Here is a 17,996-nt window from a genome sequence, read left to right on the forward strand (position 1 = left end):
AATGAAGAAGGTGAAAGGAAATGGTTAATCATGGTAAATATAACAGAATACAGAACAGTTGTCTATTTATTGCTGAGTTGACTTTATCATTACGACTTCTCAGAATATCTGGCCTATCTGCACTCACAAGTAAGGATATAATTCAGTCAAGACCTGAGTTTTAGGTTTCTCTCTTGATGATCGGCAACACGACTTCCTCTCCCTGTGCTCTCACAATGCTTGGGTGCTGTTTCTCTAACAGTATTCCGGTGTGTAGTGTACCTTATTTTTGTCAGCACACTGAACCGAGACTGTGACTTGGTGAGGGCAGAAAAACTTCTTCTTATTTGTTTTCCTAGCATCTTAAAACTTGGTTCATAAGAAGTTCCCAATATTTGTTGAGTAAACCAAATTATTGTTTTGGTTTGGTTTTAGATGACATGTTAGTATCCTATTTCTGATACATTTTTAGAAATGCTATTATAACACAAATAAAACCCCTAATGCACATAACAGTCAACCATAAGAGTATGTGAAACAGGCTTAGATGAAATCTCTCTAATGTGGGTAGTAGGGTGTAGATCAAGTCAATTTAAAAACCAGTCTCCTATGAGGCGAGGCCCATAGGTGATAACTTTCCTAACTGGCTTTAGACCAACTAAAACCTATTTCTTCCATGGAAACTTCAGCATCAAACTGTCACACAGTGTTTTTGCCTTTTTTTTTTGATAAAGAGGTACAGCTTTTACTTGAAAGACTTTACTCTAACAAAATTTCAACCTTAACAATTTTATGTTTATGCTTTAAATTCCCTTGAGATAACTAGTTTTCTAGATGGAACACTGCAAAATTCCAAACCAGGTTTTTGGACTGGGGATCTGATTATGCATTCCTAAAATGCAGTTTACTTTCGAAGGAGCTCAAGATAAGGAGGTAATTTTAACTCTTCAATGCCTAAACCTTACCTCCCTTGCATCCTTAAACCTGTTACCTTATTTCCTTCTATAACTATTTTGAGGAACACTGGCTGAAAAGAGTCATGGGTAGGCGGGATTAATAACTAGATTTTTCTCTTTCTCGTTGTGCCATGTAGTACATGTTTCTTTCAGCTTCCAACTAAGGGACTTTGGCAAATACTCAAGTGAATGGAATAAGCCTAGAGTCAAATTGTTTTAAATGTCAGTTAAAGAGAGAAGTTTTTATGTGTTATAAATCTGTTAAGAAATAATGCTTAGGGCTTCCCTGGTGGTGCAGTGGTTGGGAATACGCCTGCCGATACGGGGGACATGAGTTCGAGCCCTGGTCCGGGAAGATCCCACATGCCGCGGAGCAACAAAGCCCATGCGCCACAACTACTGAGCCTGCGCTCTAGAACCCGTGAACCACAACTCCTGAAGCCCGCGTGCCTAGAGCCCGTGCTCCGCAACGAGAAGACACCGCAATGAGAAGCCTGCGCACTGCAACGAAGAGTAGCCCCCACTCGCCGCAACTAGAGAAAGCCCGCACACAGCAGCAAAGACCCAATGCAGCCAAAAATAAATAAAATAAATAAACATATTAAAAAAAATAATGCTTACAGTGAATTATACTTCTAAGACTTATATAACCATTCCTTCCTTTAGGGAAATGGTTATTAAGGAGTGGGGTGGAAAATATCAATACATATAAGGCTCACCCAGAGAGATTTTTCAAGCTATACATTCCCCCTCCACAAATATTCTGACATATTCCTTTTCGTTCTCTCTCTGGAATCAATGCTATAATGAACCACTGACTGCTGTGTGTCATATCCTTTTGTATGTTATGAATTATTATTTTAGATTTATCAGGGAATGAAATGTTTCCAATTAGAATTCTACAAAAACATAAGACAACAGTTTGTTTAAATTTTTACATTATTTATTTTTAGATCATCCCTCTTAGTCCTGCATGCATTGTTAGCACAAAAAGTTGAACTTGATCACAACCTCCTTTGAAGAGATATTAGGTACATAATCACCATCTGAAGAGTTTCTTCATAGATGGCCCAAGATTTCCAGGCCTTGGTAACACTGTCAGTAACCTATACAATGTACAATAGAAAAATTTACCAAATATCCTTTGTTTAATGTAAACAAGGCAGGAGGCAAAACAGAGTATTATAGTAACACTATTTTACAGGGCCCAGAAATATGATTATCTATCATGTTTTAACACACCAAGTGTCACAATGACATGCATATTTTGATTAACTGTACAACCCAAAATATAATTACCATATAAATTGTGATTTTAGCACTTCACTGTAACTTCTGTCAATACCTATAAACTTCATAATTAGATGGTAATTGTATATTAATGCAATAATTTATGGAAATATGTTACCATGAATTATGAAGTAATTCCATAATTTGTGCCCCGTAAAATTAAGTGTAATAATCTTTACACTAGCAACAGTGTAAGCAAGCTAAGGATTTTGGTCCTTACAGATATATACACACATATATACACACATGTACACACACAATAATGTACAATTAAACCAAAAAGCTACGAATCCACTCATAGCTTATATATTGCACAGACAGATACATTATGAGAACCTTACAGAGTCAATGTGAGTACTACAATGATAATTGGCTGGCTAAGGACACATTTTGAGTTCTATCACGTAAAGAATGTGGCTCATTACTAAAAAAAATAAACCCAAAGACTATACTGTTAGAAAGTTTAAAAAAAAGAATGTGCATACCCATTTACACCAATGTGAAGCAAGGCTAAAATTCAGTTTGGAATTTGTCACGGCAATCGATTGCTAGAGTGGTACTGCCCACGCAACACAGTGCACATCAGTCACTGTTTTGCAAATACTGAGAAACAGAAATAGCTTCTAAAAGACAGTACACAAATGGCTAGTCATGGAGGACAATGTTTCACCAACAAATCCAACTCACTGTGAGAACTTGTGCTGGCTCTAGGTCTGAACTAAATAGAAGAAGGAAGGAAGGAAAGACAGTCGCAAACTTAGAAGAGAAACAAATTATACCTTAAGCTTTAGCTGATTACAAATCAAAGTCATTACAATAACTTAGGAAAATAATTATCTTTTAAGAAGCAGCATACACACACACAAATATGAATTAAAGCTTCTCTGAGCTTAGTTTCATGGATTAGCCAAAAGGTCCTACTGTGAAATCAAGGATAAAATCATATTTGGTTTGAGAGGTAACATCATTGCCATTACACCTATCGAATGCTACAAAAACATTAAGAAATATCTAATATCTCTTAATGTTCTATTTTAAGTACACCTACATCAAAGCAGACTACAACTACATCTAAAAATGAAGATGTTGCAGCATTGCTTCATCAATAAATACAACAAACAGAATAATGCTTTCCCATCGTTAAAAATCATTTAAAGAAAATCATGCACAAAGTAACTATCTCCCACCTGTTTTTTCATTGTTTCGCTCAATACATTTCCTAGAGTGAGCTAACAGAGATTTGCATTAAATTAGAAATTTCGTTTTTTTGTTGTTGTTTTAACAGTGGTAGCATTCTAGAGCCAAGAATATTCATAATTTTCGATATTTTCTTGTTAATAAATAGCAGAAACTAACTATAAATCAGAAAACGAATACAACAAAGTTAGCAGTAGGTGTAAAATATGCTTCTATACACATGCTACACGATGTACAGATACAAACATGCTACACAAAACAACTTGTTAGAACGGGCAGCTACAGTTCCTTTCAGGCTGGAAGGTTTGCCTAGTCTGCTCCCCCAAATATCAGTAAATGAAAAGGTAAAGAGGAAAGTGCTGCTGCTTAACATTTCAACTGAAAAAATAAAACAAAAACCCAAGGAAGCTTAATAGCAATATTTGAGTGATAAGTATCACTTAAAGGAAGACTAGAAAGTGGATGAGCAAACGCCATTTTGTAAATCAAGTACCAGCATGCTGTGCACAGCGCAGCTTTGCCAACTACCCACACCACACGTTCCTACACACGTACCCATTCACACATATACCAATTTACCCAAGTTCTTTCATATGTAAACAGGTCAGACTTGCTGGTTTGTTTTAAAAACTCTTCAGAATGATTTAAAACAAAAGACTGAACAAAATGGAAAAAAAAGTGTAAACATTCAGGAGGCCATTGGCATTTTGATTGCTGCCACCTACAGGTTACCATGCATTTCAATAAGAAAATCAAATTATAAAGCAATTTTCAGAGAGGGAGGGAGAGAGAGAAAAAAAAGGGTCTCAACCCAATACATGATAATTAGCTTAAAAATACTATTTTAGTAAACACTACCAACAGTGAGCACAAATTCAACATTGTTGCAAAAATGACAAAGTTTAAATAAACTGGGACCCATACATGAAAATCAATCACTAACGTGGCTATGTGCACAAGAGAGTAAAAGAAGGTTTCTTTAAAAAATATATATATTATATTAATCAAGAATTTCATTATCATATTAAATTGTTATTCTTAGAAAAGCTGAAGAAAGTTAATGGTGCGCTACACAGTTTTATCTTCTATTATTAATTCATGTGATGGTTCCTAAATTGTATTTTTTTCTCACTTACAGTTTTTTTCAATATTTTGTTTGATAAGAATTCTGACCTTAAAAAGTTATAAAATTAGGTGTTTTTTTTTCTGCTACTTATTAATCCAAAAGAATATAAGCATTTGAGTCCCAGAGAATGTCAAAATGCCTTGCTACCTGAAAGGATATTAAATTAACAGAGATATCATCAAAGTCATGACATCAGAAATTTTGCAGCTTTTCACACAGGCATTAGAAATGCTTATTTCCTGAAGTTCCTTTGATTGTATCCTGGACTCAAGGATGTGCAACTTTATATCTAGAACCCTTATGATAAAGTCAACATCACACAACATTGCACTGAGTGTCCACTCAGTGGGTTCCAAATGGTTCTGTCCAGTTTACAGCAATGCTTCATTTAAAAAGGCTTTGTATCCTCTTGTGGCTGGGTGGAACTGAGGCTTTTTTGATGAAATGCATACAACAGTTCTGTTCCCTTGGTTACTTGCAAGATGCTGTCTATGGTGTGGAGGCAGCATGGTATTTCACAAAGGCAATGGCCGCCAGCTCCTTACAGAACTCTTCCAGCACAATCACACCCTCCAGCAATGTGATGTGCTCGATACTGGGAAGGGAAAGCAGGCAATCAGTCAATCGATGCAGGGTATTAGCAGATCATCAAGTTCTGGCAAAAGTTTTAGATAAACAACATGTAAAACGCTGACTTACACAGGGCCTTCAGGTTCCAGACCAAGTAATCGCTTTCTGACTAACAGAAGCTTGGGAGTAAAATCTTGAATACGCTGGATTCGAACCATGAGGTCTCCAACAACCTGTGTCACAGGGACAAAAGGAGCTCAGTTCCTAACACCTCCATGGGGATTTTCAGGATAAAAAAATACTCCATTTCCTATTACTAAATGAAGACTGTCACTTTTCACTATTCACATAACAATCTTTGACAAAGGACTCATAGCTATACCTTAAAATACACAAGTTATATATACCACTTAAAAGAATGAATCTTTAGTCTCCACATTCTGTAGTAAAATAATTATTGCTAAACAGTAAATATATAACATTTTCTATCATGTGACACTAATTACACACAATGATATTAAGATGTTAATTGGTCGGGTTTATCAATCCTAGAGAACGTAACAAAACTGATAACTCACCCTGACGATTACAGAGAAGAGAGATCTACAGCCAGAAGCAAGGTTCACGTAAGGGTCCAAAAGGTACTCGTGTATGTGTGGATGAGGGAAGAGAGAAAGTCTAGATAACACTGATGTTACTTGTAAATTGACATCATATGGCTATGGAGAGGGAAAAACCAAAAAGATATTTGACATTATGTATAATGTATATACCTGAGCACTTAATTTACCATTTCCATTTGTCTTCTTAAGAAAAAGGAAAATCTACCATCTCATTCCTCCTGCTACATGCTCTTCTACAATGAAAATATCTATAACTAAATTAGCTCTAGCTCACACCACCTTAGTCAAAGTGCATAAATCACAGTCCTAAAACTTAAAATAAAAAGTATGCACATAAACATACAGAAAAAAATAAATACATAACAAAGTCAGAATGTCTCTGTTTTATGCAGGTTGTTTTATGTAGTAAAATAGTTCAAGAGGTCATCAAAACCCACCAAAGAGTCATATGTAATATTAATTACAAACAATAGAAGACATGACATATAACACCAAAGACAGAAGGGAAGGTATTAAAATCTTTTATAGTAGTCTAGTTTTAGAAATGATAATCCTCGTCTCTTAAATTATTCAACTACTGCCAATTACCAAAAGCATGTATACAACTAAGTCATATACATACAGAACCCTGTCAACAGAATGAAAGTACTTGGGGGTGGAAATAACTACCATATGCCTCAAAAGTGAACGAGAAGATTCAAAATCATGATTACAGACAGGGATCACCTCCTTTACTATGCAGGAGCATTAACTCTTCCAAAACAATGTCTGTGTCCATCTGTGTATACTTTTTTGTATGTATCACAATTTTACTTGAATTCTGTTTTTTAATATTTAATCTGTTTATTCTTTGTAGGAAGCAGCTTGGAGGTGCTTTACAGAGCATGTGTCAAAATCCAAGCAAAATGCATAATGTACAAAAAGAGTTGTTATTATTGTGCCTAGAACTTTCAACAGAAATCTCTCATCCCTTCCAGTCTTCTTCTTCTAAGCAGCCAAAGGCAACTGAGTGGCTGAAACAAAACTGACTTCAGTGAGAAGGTTGGAAAGAACCTAGGTGACTGGATGACTGAGAAACAGATGCTGCAGCAGGAGCAAGGGAAAAGTGATTCAGGACCAAGTTGATATTAAAGACAGAATCTGAATGTTTTACCCTCATTCACTGAGCAGCTTTTAAGCCCTTGATCATAATGAATACCAATCCAGAAGTGAATATTTGACATTTAAAGGACAGCAAATGCTTGAGCACATGCCAGAAGATATCAAAGATACTGTTATTTGAACAAAAACTCAAGTCCTGTGCTAACGTCCAATTTTAGTCTTTTTTGCTTACTACTAGATACATGAACACAGATCTTCTGAAAGAAGAAAAACTACCCCTAAGTCACTCTTATTCAAAATCTAGCCTTAAGCAAGATAAATGAAAGGAGATACGATTCACATTAAATGATAGTTTGAAGGGCATCTTTTCCTACTTGATAATATTTGCAGCAGAATAGCCTTCTCCAAGACGCAGTTCAAAACAATGAATTCACATTAAATTGTATTTTAGGCACAAAGGAAACATTTAAAAAAATCTTTAAGAAGAATGCATTTGGTAAAATGTGGACATAATCATTTAAAATACAACTTAAGTACAGTATTGTATGTGACTTCATTTCAGGTGGTTCAGAGTTTTAGGTCACTAAATTCTGCCATTTACAGGTACTTAAATAAATTGAGAAAATTTGGCTTCAAACAACTATATATTGCCACTTAAACTCTGTATTTTCTCTATATGGTGTTAGTTTGGTTTTAAGCTTTTTTTGAACAAGAATCTATATCTTTGGTTGTTTAAGAAACTTAAGGCTGACTCAGATTATATTTAAAAAAATTTGTTTTAAAGTCTTTATTGAATTTGTTACAATATTGCTTCTGTTTTATGTTTTGTTTTTTTGGCCCGGAGGCATGTGGGATCTTAGCTCCCCAACCAGGGATCAAACCGGCACCCCCTGCGCTGGAAGGCAAAGTCTTAACCACTGGACCACCAGGGAAGTCCCAGATTATATTTTAATGTTGTGAAAACGAAGATAAATTTCAGCTAGATAGAAACTGTTCCAACATACTCTCAACTGGTCTCTACTTCACTGGTGTCTTTCTTCTACTTTAAAGTAGTAACTTTAAAACAAGCTGGCCTTTTAGAGGGTTGCAAACAGCAACTGTTTGTATCTATTATTTTGAATCCCTCCCATTTGTACTTTATACAGTATTCACCTGAAATAAAAGTTAACCAGATTTTTGTGACACGTTAAAGTGCACTTGGCCCATTTTTGATTGAGCTCACCCTAAATACAAGATCTGAATTTTGGAACAATAAACTTTGACTTAAAAGCATACTGAGGGCTTCCCTGGTGGTGCAGTGGTTAAGAATCCGCCTGCCAATGCAGGCGACATGGGTGTGAGCCCTGGTCCGGGAAGATCCCACATGCAGTGGAGCAACTAAGCCCGTGTGCCACAACTACTGAAGCCCACGTGCCTAGAGCCCGTGCTACACCACAAGAGAAGCCACTGTAATGAGAAGCCCGAGCACCACAACGAAGACAACAGCAACTAGAGAAAAGTCCACGCGCAGCAACGAAGACCCAACGCAGCCAAAAAAAAAGCATACTGATGTCAGACTTCCCTGGTGGTGCAGTCGTTAAGAATCCGCCTGCCAACGCAGGGGACACGGGTTCGAACCCTGGTCCGGGAAGATCCCACGTGCCGCGGAGCAACTAAGCCCGTGCGCCACAACTACTGAGGCTGTGCTCTAGAGCCCGTGCGCCACAACTACTGAGCCTGTGTGTCTAGAGCCCATGCTCCGCAACAAGAGGAGCCCCCGTTTGCCACAACTAGAGAAAGCCCATACGCAGCAATGAAGACCCAATGCAGGCAAAAAAAAAAGTATACTGATGTCACCTGTAAACTCAGTCACGACCCTTTTATTAAAGGCCAAGTATGTAGATGGTCAAAATAATAAGAAATAAGTCAAATTTTTTAAAATCTCAACAACTTGATAGTCTCCGAAATTTTTTATAACACCTGCATTTAACAAGATTTTACATTTTTAAAAGTATTTTAAATTGCTTTTCTTCAGATAATTCTTACAAGCAAATCAAGTAATATCAACTTCACTTTAACAATAAGAAAATGTGGCAAACAGCTAAGTTTAGTTGCCCAAATTCAGATTTTTCAGTCAGAGCAGGGACAAGGACTTCCCTATATTTTTCCTGGTATTCTTTATATTCTGCTATGGACTTTCATTTTTACTATCTTTTTAAAATCACTACGGTTAAAAACAATACTAAACACACTATATTTTCCAAAAATTAACATTGTGACAACACAATAGTGTCATGAATACCTGATGTCATAACTTCTCAATTATACATGCAGAAATTAGCTACTTTATTTAATTATCCATAGTAATGTTTAATCCCAGCCTGGTTACCCTGATCCTATTAGGGGTATATATGTACTAAGAAAATACAAGCAAACATCATCTTCAGCAAAAACATCTAGAAAAGAAAGAAAATGAAATTAAACCAAGCACGCTAGGCACACCAGGACTCGTGATTATCTTTGAGATCTGATTATAATGTCCTTATCCAAAAATCAAGGGTTTTTAAGACAGAAGGTTTGAGGCTAGGCTCCACAGCTCACTAAGTCACATGAACTGAAACTAAGGGTTCCTCATTTATACAATAATACAAGGAACTGTCTTGCCTATCATTCAGGATTCCAGGAAGAATAAGTGAGACACTGTGTATGAATCGCTTCTGCACTGTGAAGAGCTATCTGGTGAACGAAAAAGAACTGTAAGCATTTCGGGATATTCTGTCCCCGACAGAATCCCTTTGTGTCAGCACTCTACAGACTGAAGGGAAAAATGCTCAAGTGTGATGAGGATTGAGAGAGGATCTTTCCACTCAACTCAGAAACTGCTTTTTAGGGCTTCCCTGGTGGCGCAATGGTTGAGAGTCCTCCCAATGCAGGGGACACGGGCTCGTGCCCCGGTCCGGGAGGATCCTACATGCCGCGGAGTGGCTGGGCCCGTGGCCCGTGGCCACTGGGCCTGCGCATCCGGAGCCTGTGCTCTGCAACGGGAGAGGCCGCAGCAGTGAGGGGCCCGCGTACCGCAAGAAAAAAAAAAAAAAAGAAACTACTTTTTAAAATTTAGATTCCTTGTTAGTGCTTTCAGTCAAAATTTCTAAAGATTACTGACTTAATATTGATTGTGAATGTCTCTTCTCTGTTAGTTTAATCAGATCTAAACTAAGCCAAGAGAACCAGCACAAAAACACAATATACTGATGAGCCCCATTACCTGGGAGGTTTACACAGCTGTGATGTATTACAGCATAATACCTTCAGTAGCTGGATTTCAATACTTTGGTTGTTAAGTATTAAAAACCAACCAACAAATCAGCAAACAATGAAACACTAGAAATTCAGCACATGTTGTTAGGAGGTTAAAAGAAAAAAAGGACTTTACTCTGTGTCTTTATTGATTACTATCAGAAACAGTGCTGACTGAAGTCCATCCCAGTGAAACACTTCTTAATTATCATTTCTTTATTTGGCTTTCTGGTTATTGAAGACAGCCTGCTTGTGGAGTAAATTTCTTTTATAACTCACTATGGTCACATAAATATTTAACTAAAATGAACAAGTACTTTAATATACAGTTTTAAATTAATTCTAAATTGGCTAACTCAGTTTCCATGTTGAGGCAAGTTTAATGCCAGACTGTTTTATTTCAAGTGTCCATCCCAGTGTGTAAAACAGTTCAAAGCTCTATCGTCACTTTGTATGTCAAGGAGAGACGGAGAGAGGGATTCTATTGATATAATCCCAAGTTCAGTTCTCCTGACATTCAACGAGAGAGACGGCAACATACAGGCCGATGGTGATTTTTACCTACCTTGGAGTAAGTAAATTAACCTTTTTTAAATTGCATCTCCCTATATGAAAATGAGTATATTCACAAGTTCTTTGTCTGAAGAAGCAGGTTCATCTGATACTGTTCCATAATTTTAGTGAGACCAGGGCTCTCAAGATTCGATTTGAAATGACATTGAAGGTCTTCTGAATTAAACCTAACAAGTTTCACTCTACCTGTATCTGTACTGACTGTACTAACTAAAAGGCTTTCTAAGAAAGCACTCCAGGCACTGCCGAAAGGTGTTAAGGTTATTAAGACAACGACCTACAGTGAGAAGTAAACACACAACTCTGTAACAGCTGTCAGGCCAAATAAAAGTTTTAACATAATGAATGCATCAGAAACCCACCAGGTGTTGGCAATCGAGCTTTATGAAAAAGTCATCTAGTGGAAAAAGAAAACAATAAAACTACTTTACTGAAGATGTAAACTAAGATGTGAGTAGAACTCATGGTGAATGGTAACAAAATAATATGGAAATTAATACTTTAAAACTTATTACTGGGCTTCCCTGGTGGCGCAGTGGTTGAGAATCTGCCTGCCAATGCAGGGGACACGGGTTCGAGCCCTGGTCTGGGAAGATCCCACATGCCACGAAGCAACTAGTCCCGTGAGCCACAACTACTGAGCCTGCACGTCTGGAGCCTGTGCTCCGCAACAAGAGAGAGGCCGCGATAGTGAGAGGCCCGCCCACCGCGATGAAGAGTGGCCCCCGCTTGCCGCAACTAGAGAAAGCCCTCGCACAGAAACGAAGACCCAACACAGCCAAAAATAAATAAATAAATTTTAAAACAACAAAGAAAAAACTTATTACCTGATCAAGAATTCTTCCCATTCTGTCAAATAAAACTTTCAAAAAATGACCTTCAAAGAAAGCTGCTTCTAAATTGCACTTTTCCAATGCTTTTGGAGACCCAGGCCACTCCCATCTTAAGCAGATAGCACAGTAGTCCCGGAACTAGGGAGAAATATTTGGATCATTAAAGAAGAACTGAACAAAAACAAATGGAGATTAAATAGAAATCATTTTCCCAAATAGGCATAGAAATCCGCTTGAATGCTAAGTGTCTGCTAGTGTGAGGTGCCATGGAAGAGGGGAAAAGAATGACCCGGATAACACGCTGACTGGAGAGAGGCACAAGGTCAGGTCACAACCACCAGTCCCAGCACGTTGATGCGAAAGCAGGCAGATTTTGACTTTACCAAAGTACCCCTTTCACTGCTGAGCTCATGCTCTTTCCTTTAGAGGAGTTCAAGCTTTTACTTATTCTCGCCACAGATTTAGCAAGTATTTAAAAAGCAAAGCAAGTCTTAGCCACATTTTCAAATCTATTCTAGAATATGTATCATATATAAAGTAGGTGAACAGATACACAGCACCTGAGAAGGCAAACCTGACTTTGCTACGATGTGTTTACCCAGGCACGTTGCCCTGACTGCCAGGAGGAAACAGGGCTGCTCTAAGTGTGGTCCGAAAACTGTTCACTACCACTGCTCTGAGACAAGTACAAAAACTGAGAGCAAGTTTAGAAACTTCTCTTGCAATTTCACTGCGTAAATTTTACATCTGTTCAATCTATAAAATAATCAGGGCTTGTATTTTGTGTTTTTTCTTTTCATTTTTTAATATTTTACAAAAGCATTGGTCAGTGACAGATTGGAAATAAGTGGAAACTGGTCCTCACTACACAGTTTATCAGCAGGATACACAATATGGATTTTTATAAGCACAAGAATATCTCTTATAATAAAAAGAAAATCTTAAACTCTTCCCTGACATGTAATTTGCTTGAATTTAAACAAAAGAAATTTAGAGCATAGCTTTCTTCCATATTCTTTCTCCCTTTTCAGATTTTCCTTATTCAATACAGCAGAATTACTTCATCATCTTTAGTTTACAAATTAACTTGAGATTAAAACATATTTTTACACAAAGCACTAACTTCAACTTTTAAAAGAAAAACATATTTAAAATGATTAAAAAACCAACTTCTTTAATATCTTGTGAGTTTTAAACTATTTGTCTTTCAATAGAAAATTTTCTTTATAAAACCACACCCCAATATTTAATAAAGCATTTTTATATTAACACTTCTGAAATTCTGAGCTAGAAAGTAATAGTGTAAATTTTTTCTATTCTTTTTGTGTCTTGTCGAATGTTTCTGAAACAATCATAACTGTAATCAGAATGTGGAAATGAAACTTTACAGAAAGAATCAAAGCAGTTTAAAAATCCAATCAGTACTACTGAGGTTGGTACTCCTTTTATTGCCTCTATTTTATTGTTATGTGAATGTATTTGCATTACTCTAGTCATTCACATAGTAATGTGGACTTGAATTCAGGCTTAAAGCATCATGAATTAACTATAAACGCATGCAAGTTAATTATCAATAAGAGCACACTTCAACCCAAAGGATTTAAATGAAAATTAAATGTATATTTTTCTGACTTGAGACATTTCAAAATTTGGAATTTGGTAAAAACGTAAAATGTTACAGAGGGGAAAGATGACTGAGAGAAAGCCATTTAATTTAGTAACTAAGAGGGCACCTTTGAGAAAGTACTTTCAGTGAGGTGGAAAGCTGGGATGCAGGGGATCAAGAGCCAGCACTTGTGAATTACTGATGAGTAAGAACAGTGAAGAGGAAAGGGTATGGCCTGGGGGCAATGGTGGGCGGTGGGTAGACTTATTTAAAAATCATGTTTTAGATCAGCAGGGGAAAGGATCTGGGGGACATAGAATTTCAAGGGCAGGAAGAAAGGGAAGAAAAGGAGGGTGGGTGGGGAAGGCAGCATAAAGAAATCTTGAGATAGAGACACACAGTTAGTGAAATGCAAAGTCAGGTCACTGGCAAAAAATTCAAGTGGTGAGAGTGGAGTTCAGGTCTTGCAGAGAAAGGGAAACCTTTGGAGAAACGACTGTGGGCAATGTGACCACGTGTGTGCATCCTTATTAGACTGCGTGTCGAAAACTAGTTACTTCTCTTACCTGCCTGTGAGCATCTCGGAGGTAGGTGTCATATCCCGTGCCCTCAACATGGTAGGATGATTTTGCTTCATCCGGTACCAGACAGAGAAAACTTAAAAGAAAAAATGCCATAATCAATAATATAAATACTCTCACAATTCAACATCTCTATAGGTGTTAAAATACCTAGCAATATCTTCAGTTTAGCCAAGTATTAATGCAAATGGAAACTTGAAAAGTAAAATTGTATATTTGTAAGTACTTAATCTTGAATCAGTACTACAATTCACTGATTAAATACTCTGCCATTATTTTAAAGGTTTTATTTAAAAATTACTCATTCCACTTAAAGTAGAATCAAGCACAAGAAGACTCGACTCTTTTTACATTACAGGACAATGATTGATTGCCATGAAATTTGTTAGTCTCAGGAACCTGGCTTTTAAGTAACTGAACCTTCGATTTTCATGCACCCTAAGCTGTGCATCTTACACCATATGCAGTCTTCTCTAAAGTCACCTCCCAGCACCAGGCATATCAGCGACAGGATTGCAAAGGAAGGAAAAGAAGAAAATTGCCAGGAAAGGGCACTTAAAAAAACCCAACAACATAAAAATGCTAAAAAAGAAAAAAAAAAACAAGGAATAGCCCTCTGCTCAACACATGTGAGTACACGGCTAATAAGTTCAATTTGTCAAACTGGAAATTCTCAGTGTTGTTCCAACTGGGAGTTACTTAAAATATTTTACATTAAAAATAAGTAGAGGACCTTGAAGATTTATTTAACCACTACTACTCTGGAGCTTTTCTCTTTTGTATGGATCGTTGCCCCTAGGCTGTCATTAGCTACGTAAGCATTTCAAAAAGCTGACATTAAAGATTTTAAAGAAGGGAAGACTGAATTCATAACATATCTCTATAATGATCAAAGAGCAGAGCTATTACATGTTATAAAAATAAGTAAAAGAGGTGTAAGTCAAATTAATATAGCAACTCACCTATTTACAATTTTATGGACTTCAGTTTTCCCATCGTTCTTGGGGTGGTCTGGAGAAGCAGGAGGTGAAGAACTAAGCCACTCTTGGTTTGACAAAGTGTTATCTGGTGAAATGTCAGTAAACAAAGGATCTTCTTCCAGATCTCTAAGTTTAATTTAATGATGTATAAAAAAAATTTTATTATAGTTTCTAAACCAAAAGATTCTCTGCTATGTTCTTAGAAAACATTACATAATTTTGCTAATAAAAGAATTAAGGAATAATGAATGTATTTATATTTTTTAGAGAAATTAACATTTTATACTAACATCAAACTCAAGGCTATAATGATTTTGTTAGGTTTAATGACTATATACTGCCACTTGTAATTTAAAGGGACAATAAAATCAGGACATCTAAATTTTATTTTTAAAAAACTTTTAAACTGTTAGAGGTATTTTTTTAAGAATAAGGAAGGGAAATAAGAGGGGAGAAAATTATGATTCTATATGAAATGCTAAACTCACAGAGTTGGATAGAAACTTACACTGCTCCTGCTATTAATCCATTCTCCACTACATCTTTATCTTCTGGGCACACAGGTTTATATTCTGTATAGTTTCTTTCTTCAAGATTTCTTAGGACCAAGTTGTAAAGAATGTGCTCATTGGGTTTTTGCAAAAGATGTTCAAACATTCTTAATGTCATTATGCTTATCTGAAACCCAAAATGATAAAGGGTAACTGAAAAATAGTTTAAATAAACTATTTTTCTTCACGCTTGCAATTTTCAAAATAAAAAGCCACACACAAAAAGAGGCTATATTCAAAACATCACATGTACATCAAAGTCAGTATGTCAAAGAATCTAAGTCCAACTCTAAATCCTTACATAGCTTACCTCATCAGATATGTGATCACAATGCTCAATTAACCTATGTCTTAAAGGATGTCTGCTGATTTCTGCCAGAGTTTCTGGTTCCCTCTGTTCTCCAAGGATGAAAAACACCATTTCTTGAAGCAAAATGTCAGAGGTTACTTGCCGAACAATGCGATGAAGCAGGGCAGTTGACGTCAGAATACCCATCTCAGAACTGGCAGAACAAACAAGTAATTAGCGGGCAAAAATAACATGAACACAGTGATTTGTTTTTTTTAAGTAAAGAGGCCACTCACGTTTGCATTAATTGAGGTTCCATAACACCGATAAAAAATCTTTCATGAACAGCTTTGGCAAGAGCAACAGCAGCAGTCTAGAACATAGTATAAGTATCATTATCTTTTTTCAAAATGGGAAAGAGATTAATTGATAACAGCAGTAAGTCAGTTTGCACTCTCCATCTGAATTAATGTGAAAAAGAACTTGCCTACTGACCATCTTGTTGATGGCATATAAACCTAGATTAGACATTAGCTATTGGGTCCTTTACATGTTATCTAAATTTCCAAGAACAAAGACAAACAGGATAAAAATATTATCCCAATCACTTATTGTATTAACATCTCCCCAAAGAGGAGAAACGGAGGGAGGCCAATGTCACCTTGTGAAGGGTTATGCTATAATACTTAAAGAAACATATGGGCAGAACTTGAACTTCGATTTATTCCAGAGCTGACACACACACACACACACACACACACACACACACACACACACACACACACACACACACACACACACACACACACACACACACACACACACACACACACACACACACACACACACTTTTGGGGGGTTTATTTCATTTTATTTATTTAACTGTGCTATCCTAAGACAATTAAGATATACTTAGGGATATAAACTACTAACTGTGCTATCCTAAGACAATTAAGACATATTCAAAAATATAAATTGAGGGTTCAAATTTTACTTAGTTGATATTTACAGTTTTAAGTTATCAGTAAAAAACAACGAAATATTCAAACCTTTTGTGCTTCCTTTATGAGTTGATCACAATAATCAAACCAGGAGAGAAATGAAATTAAGGCTCGTTTTCCTGGAAATGCGGAAGCATCTTCTTTATGACTATATGAGTCCAAGCTATAGGACACAGAAGAAATGTGAAGTCCAAAGTTATCCGAAAGCATTAATCCAGTTCAGTACAAAAGGGGAGATGAAGGCACGTGAATGAACACACAGTATGATACATTTACACAGGCAATGCTGGATGACAATCAGAAGAGGGTTTTATAAATAAAAGCCAAAGATAAGAGAAAACCTTTTAAATGAAAGTTGTGAATAATTTTCACTCATTAAGTGGAGAGAGCCTGAAGCAGGATGGAGCTGCAGCAGAAAAACCATTGAGATAGGTCCTCATATTTCCACCATAAATTTGACCAAGTAACAGAAATGAAAAGTCGGAGGTTCTCAGCCACTAGGATGGAAGGAAAGAAACATAAAGAGACTGCAAGAGGAAATAACTGGGGCCTCCCTGGTGGCGCAGTGGTTGAGAGTCCGCCTGCCGATGCGGGGGATGCGGGTTCGTGCCCCGGTCCTGGAGGATCCCACGTGCCGCAGAGCGGCTGGGCCTGTGAGCCATGGCAGCTGAGCCTGCGCGTCCGGAGCCTGTGCTCCGCAACGGGAGAGGCCACAACAGGGCAAGGCCCGCATACCACAAAAAAAAAAAAAAAAAAAGGAAATAACTGGTTTGCTTCTCTTCCTGCCTTAAAATACCACCCAGTAGTAAAGTTAACAAGTGGGTCTGGCAGATGTTAACAGAATATAGATGGAAAAAAACAAGTAAGAACCAAAGCAGGGTTAAAAATGCAGAGAAACAATAACAGGTTATTATGTCAAAATGTTAGACTGCTTACAGGTGGTGGGATTATGGGTAATTTTATTTATGCTGCTTTACAGTTTTTAATAACTTATAAATGTTCCTCAATAATATTTTCATATGAGAATCAAGGGGGGAGCCCTAAAAGCTGGGGGGAAGGGGTGAAACAAAGAGGTAGGAGGCGAGGTTCCACACAGGCAGGCCATGAGCTATGAGACGGCCCCAGGGGCAGTGGAACCGATTTATAAAAGAGAAGATTCCTTCTCTCAGGGTTTTTTGTTTTTAAAAAATATAGTCAGATAAAGTTATTGATCTTAACACAGTTAAGGTCGTAATTGATCACTATTAACAGACAGAGGGAAAATAGCTTAACTCTGTAACAGATGGACTGTTCCCCCGCCAGTTCATTCCTGATAACAAACTTTAAAACAAGCCTCAAAACACAATCCTGTTTAATGATCACTAGCAATGTTATATTTTTCAAAACTAAAGATTTCTATCATTGCAAAATGGAAATGGATTTAAAAGCGTAGGTTTAAGAAGTCACTTTTATGGGAAAACAGAA

General features: G+C 36.9%; 1 protein-coding gene across 1 annotated transcript in view; it reads right to left on the bottom strand.

Annotated features, from left to right (window-relative positions):
• Positions 1-1,862: 1,862 nt before the first annotated feature.
• Positions 1,863-17,996, bottom strand: part of FHIP2A (FHF complex subunit HOOK interacting protein 2A) — a 36,737-nt gene continuing 20,603 nt past the window's right edge. The window contains exons 8-17 of the mRNA XM_060099194.1: positions 16,581-16,695; positions 15,828-15,904; positions 15,553-15,745; positions 15,200-15,369; positions 14,674-14,817; positions 13,697-13,787; positions 11,519-11,662; positions 5,697-5,837; positions 5,248-5,351; positions 1,863-5,143 (exon numbers count right to left, since the gene is read on the bottom strand). Of these exons, the coding sequence (XP_059955177.1) occupies positions 5,038-5,143; positions 5,248-5,351; positions 5,697-5,837; positions 11,519-11,662; positions 13,697-13,787; positions 14,674-14,817; positions 15,200-15,369; positions 15,553-15,745; positions 15,828-15,904; positions 16,581-16,695 (1,285 nt within the window). The 3' untranslated portion in view covers positions 1,863-5,037. The remainder of the gene's footprint in view (positions 5,144-5,247; positions 5,352-5,696; positions 5,838-11,518; positions 11,663-13,696; positions 13,788-14,673; positions 14,818-15,199; positions 15,370-15,552; positions 15,746-15,827; positions 15,905-16,580; positions 16,696-17,996) is intronic.

This window comes from Mesoplodon densirostris, chromosome 1 (assembly GCF_025265405.1).
Source record: "Mesoplodon densirostris isolate mMesDen1 chromosome 1, mMesDen1 primary haplotype, whole genome shotgun sequence".
Taxonomy (NCBI): domain Eukaryota; kingdom Metazoa; phylum Chordata; class Mammalia; order Artiodactyla; family Ziphiidae; genus Mesoplodon; species Mesoplodon densirostris.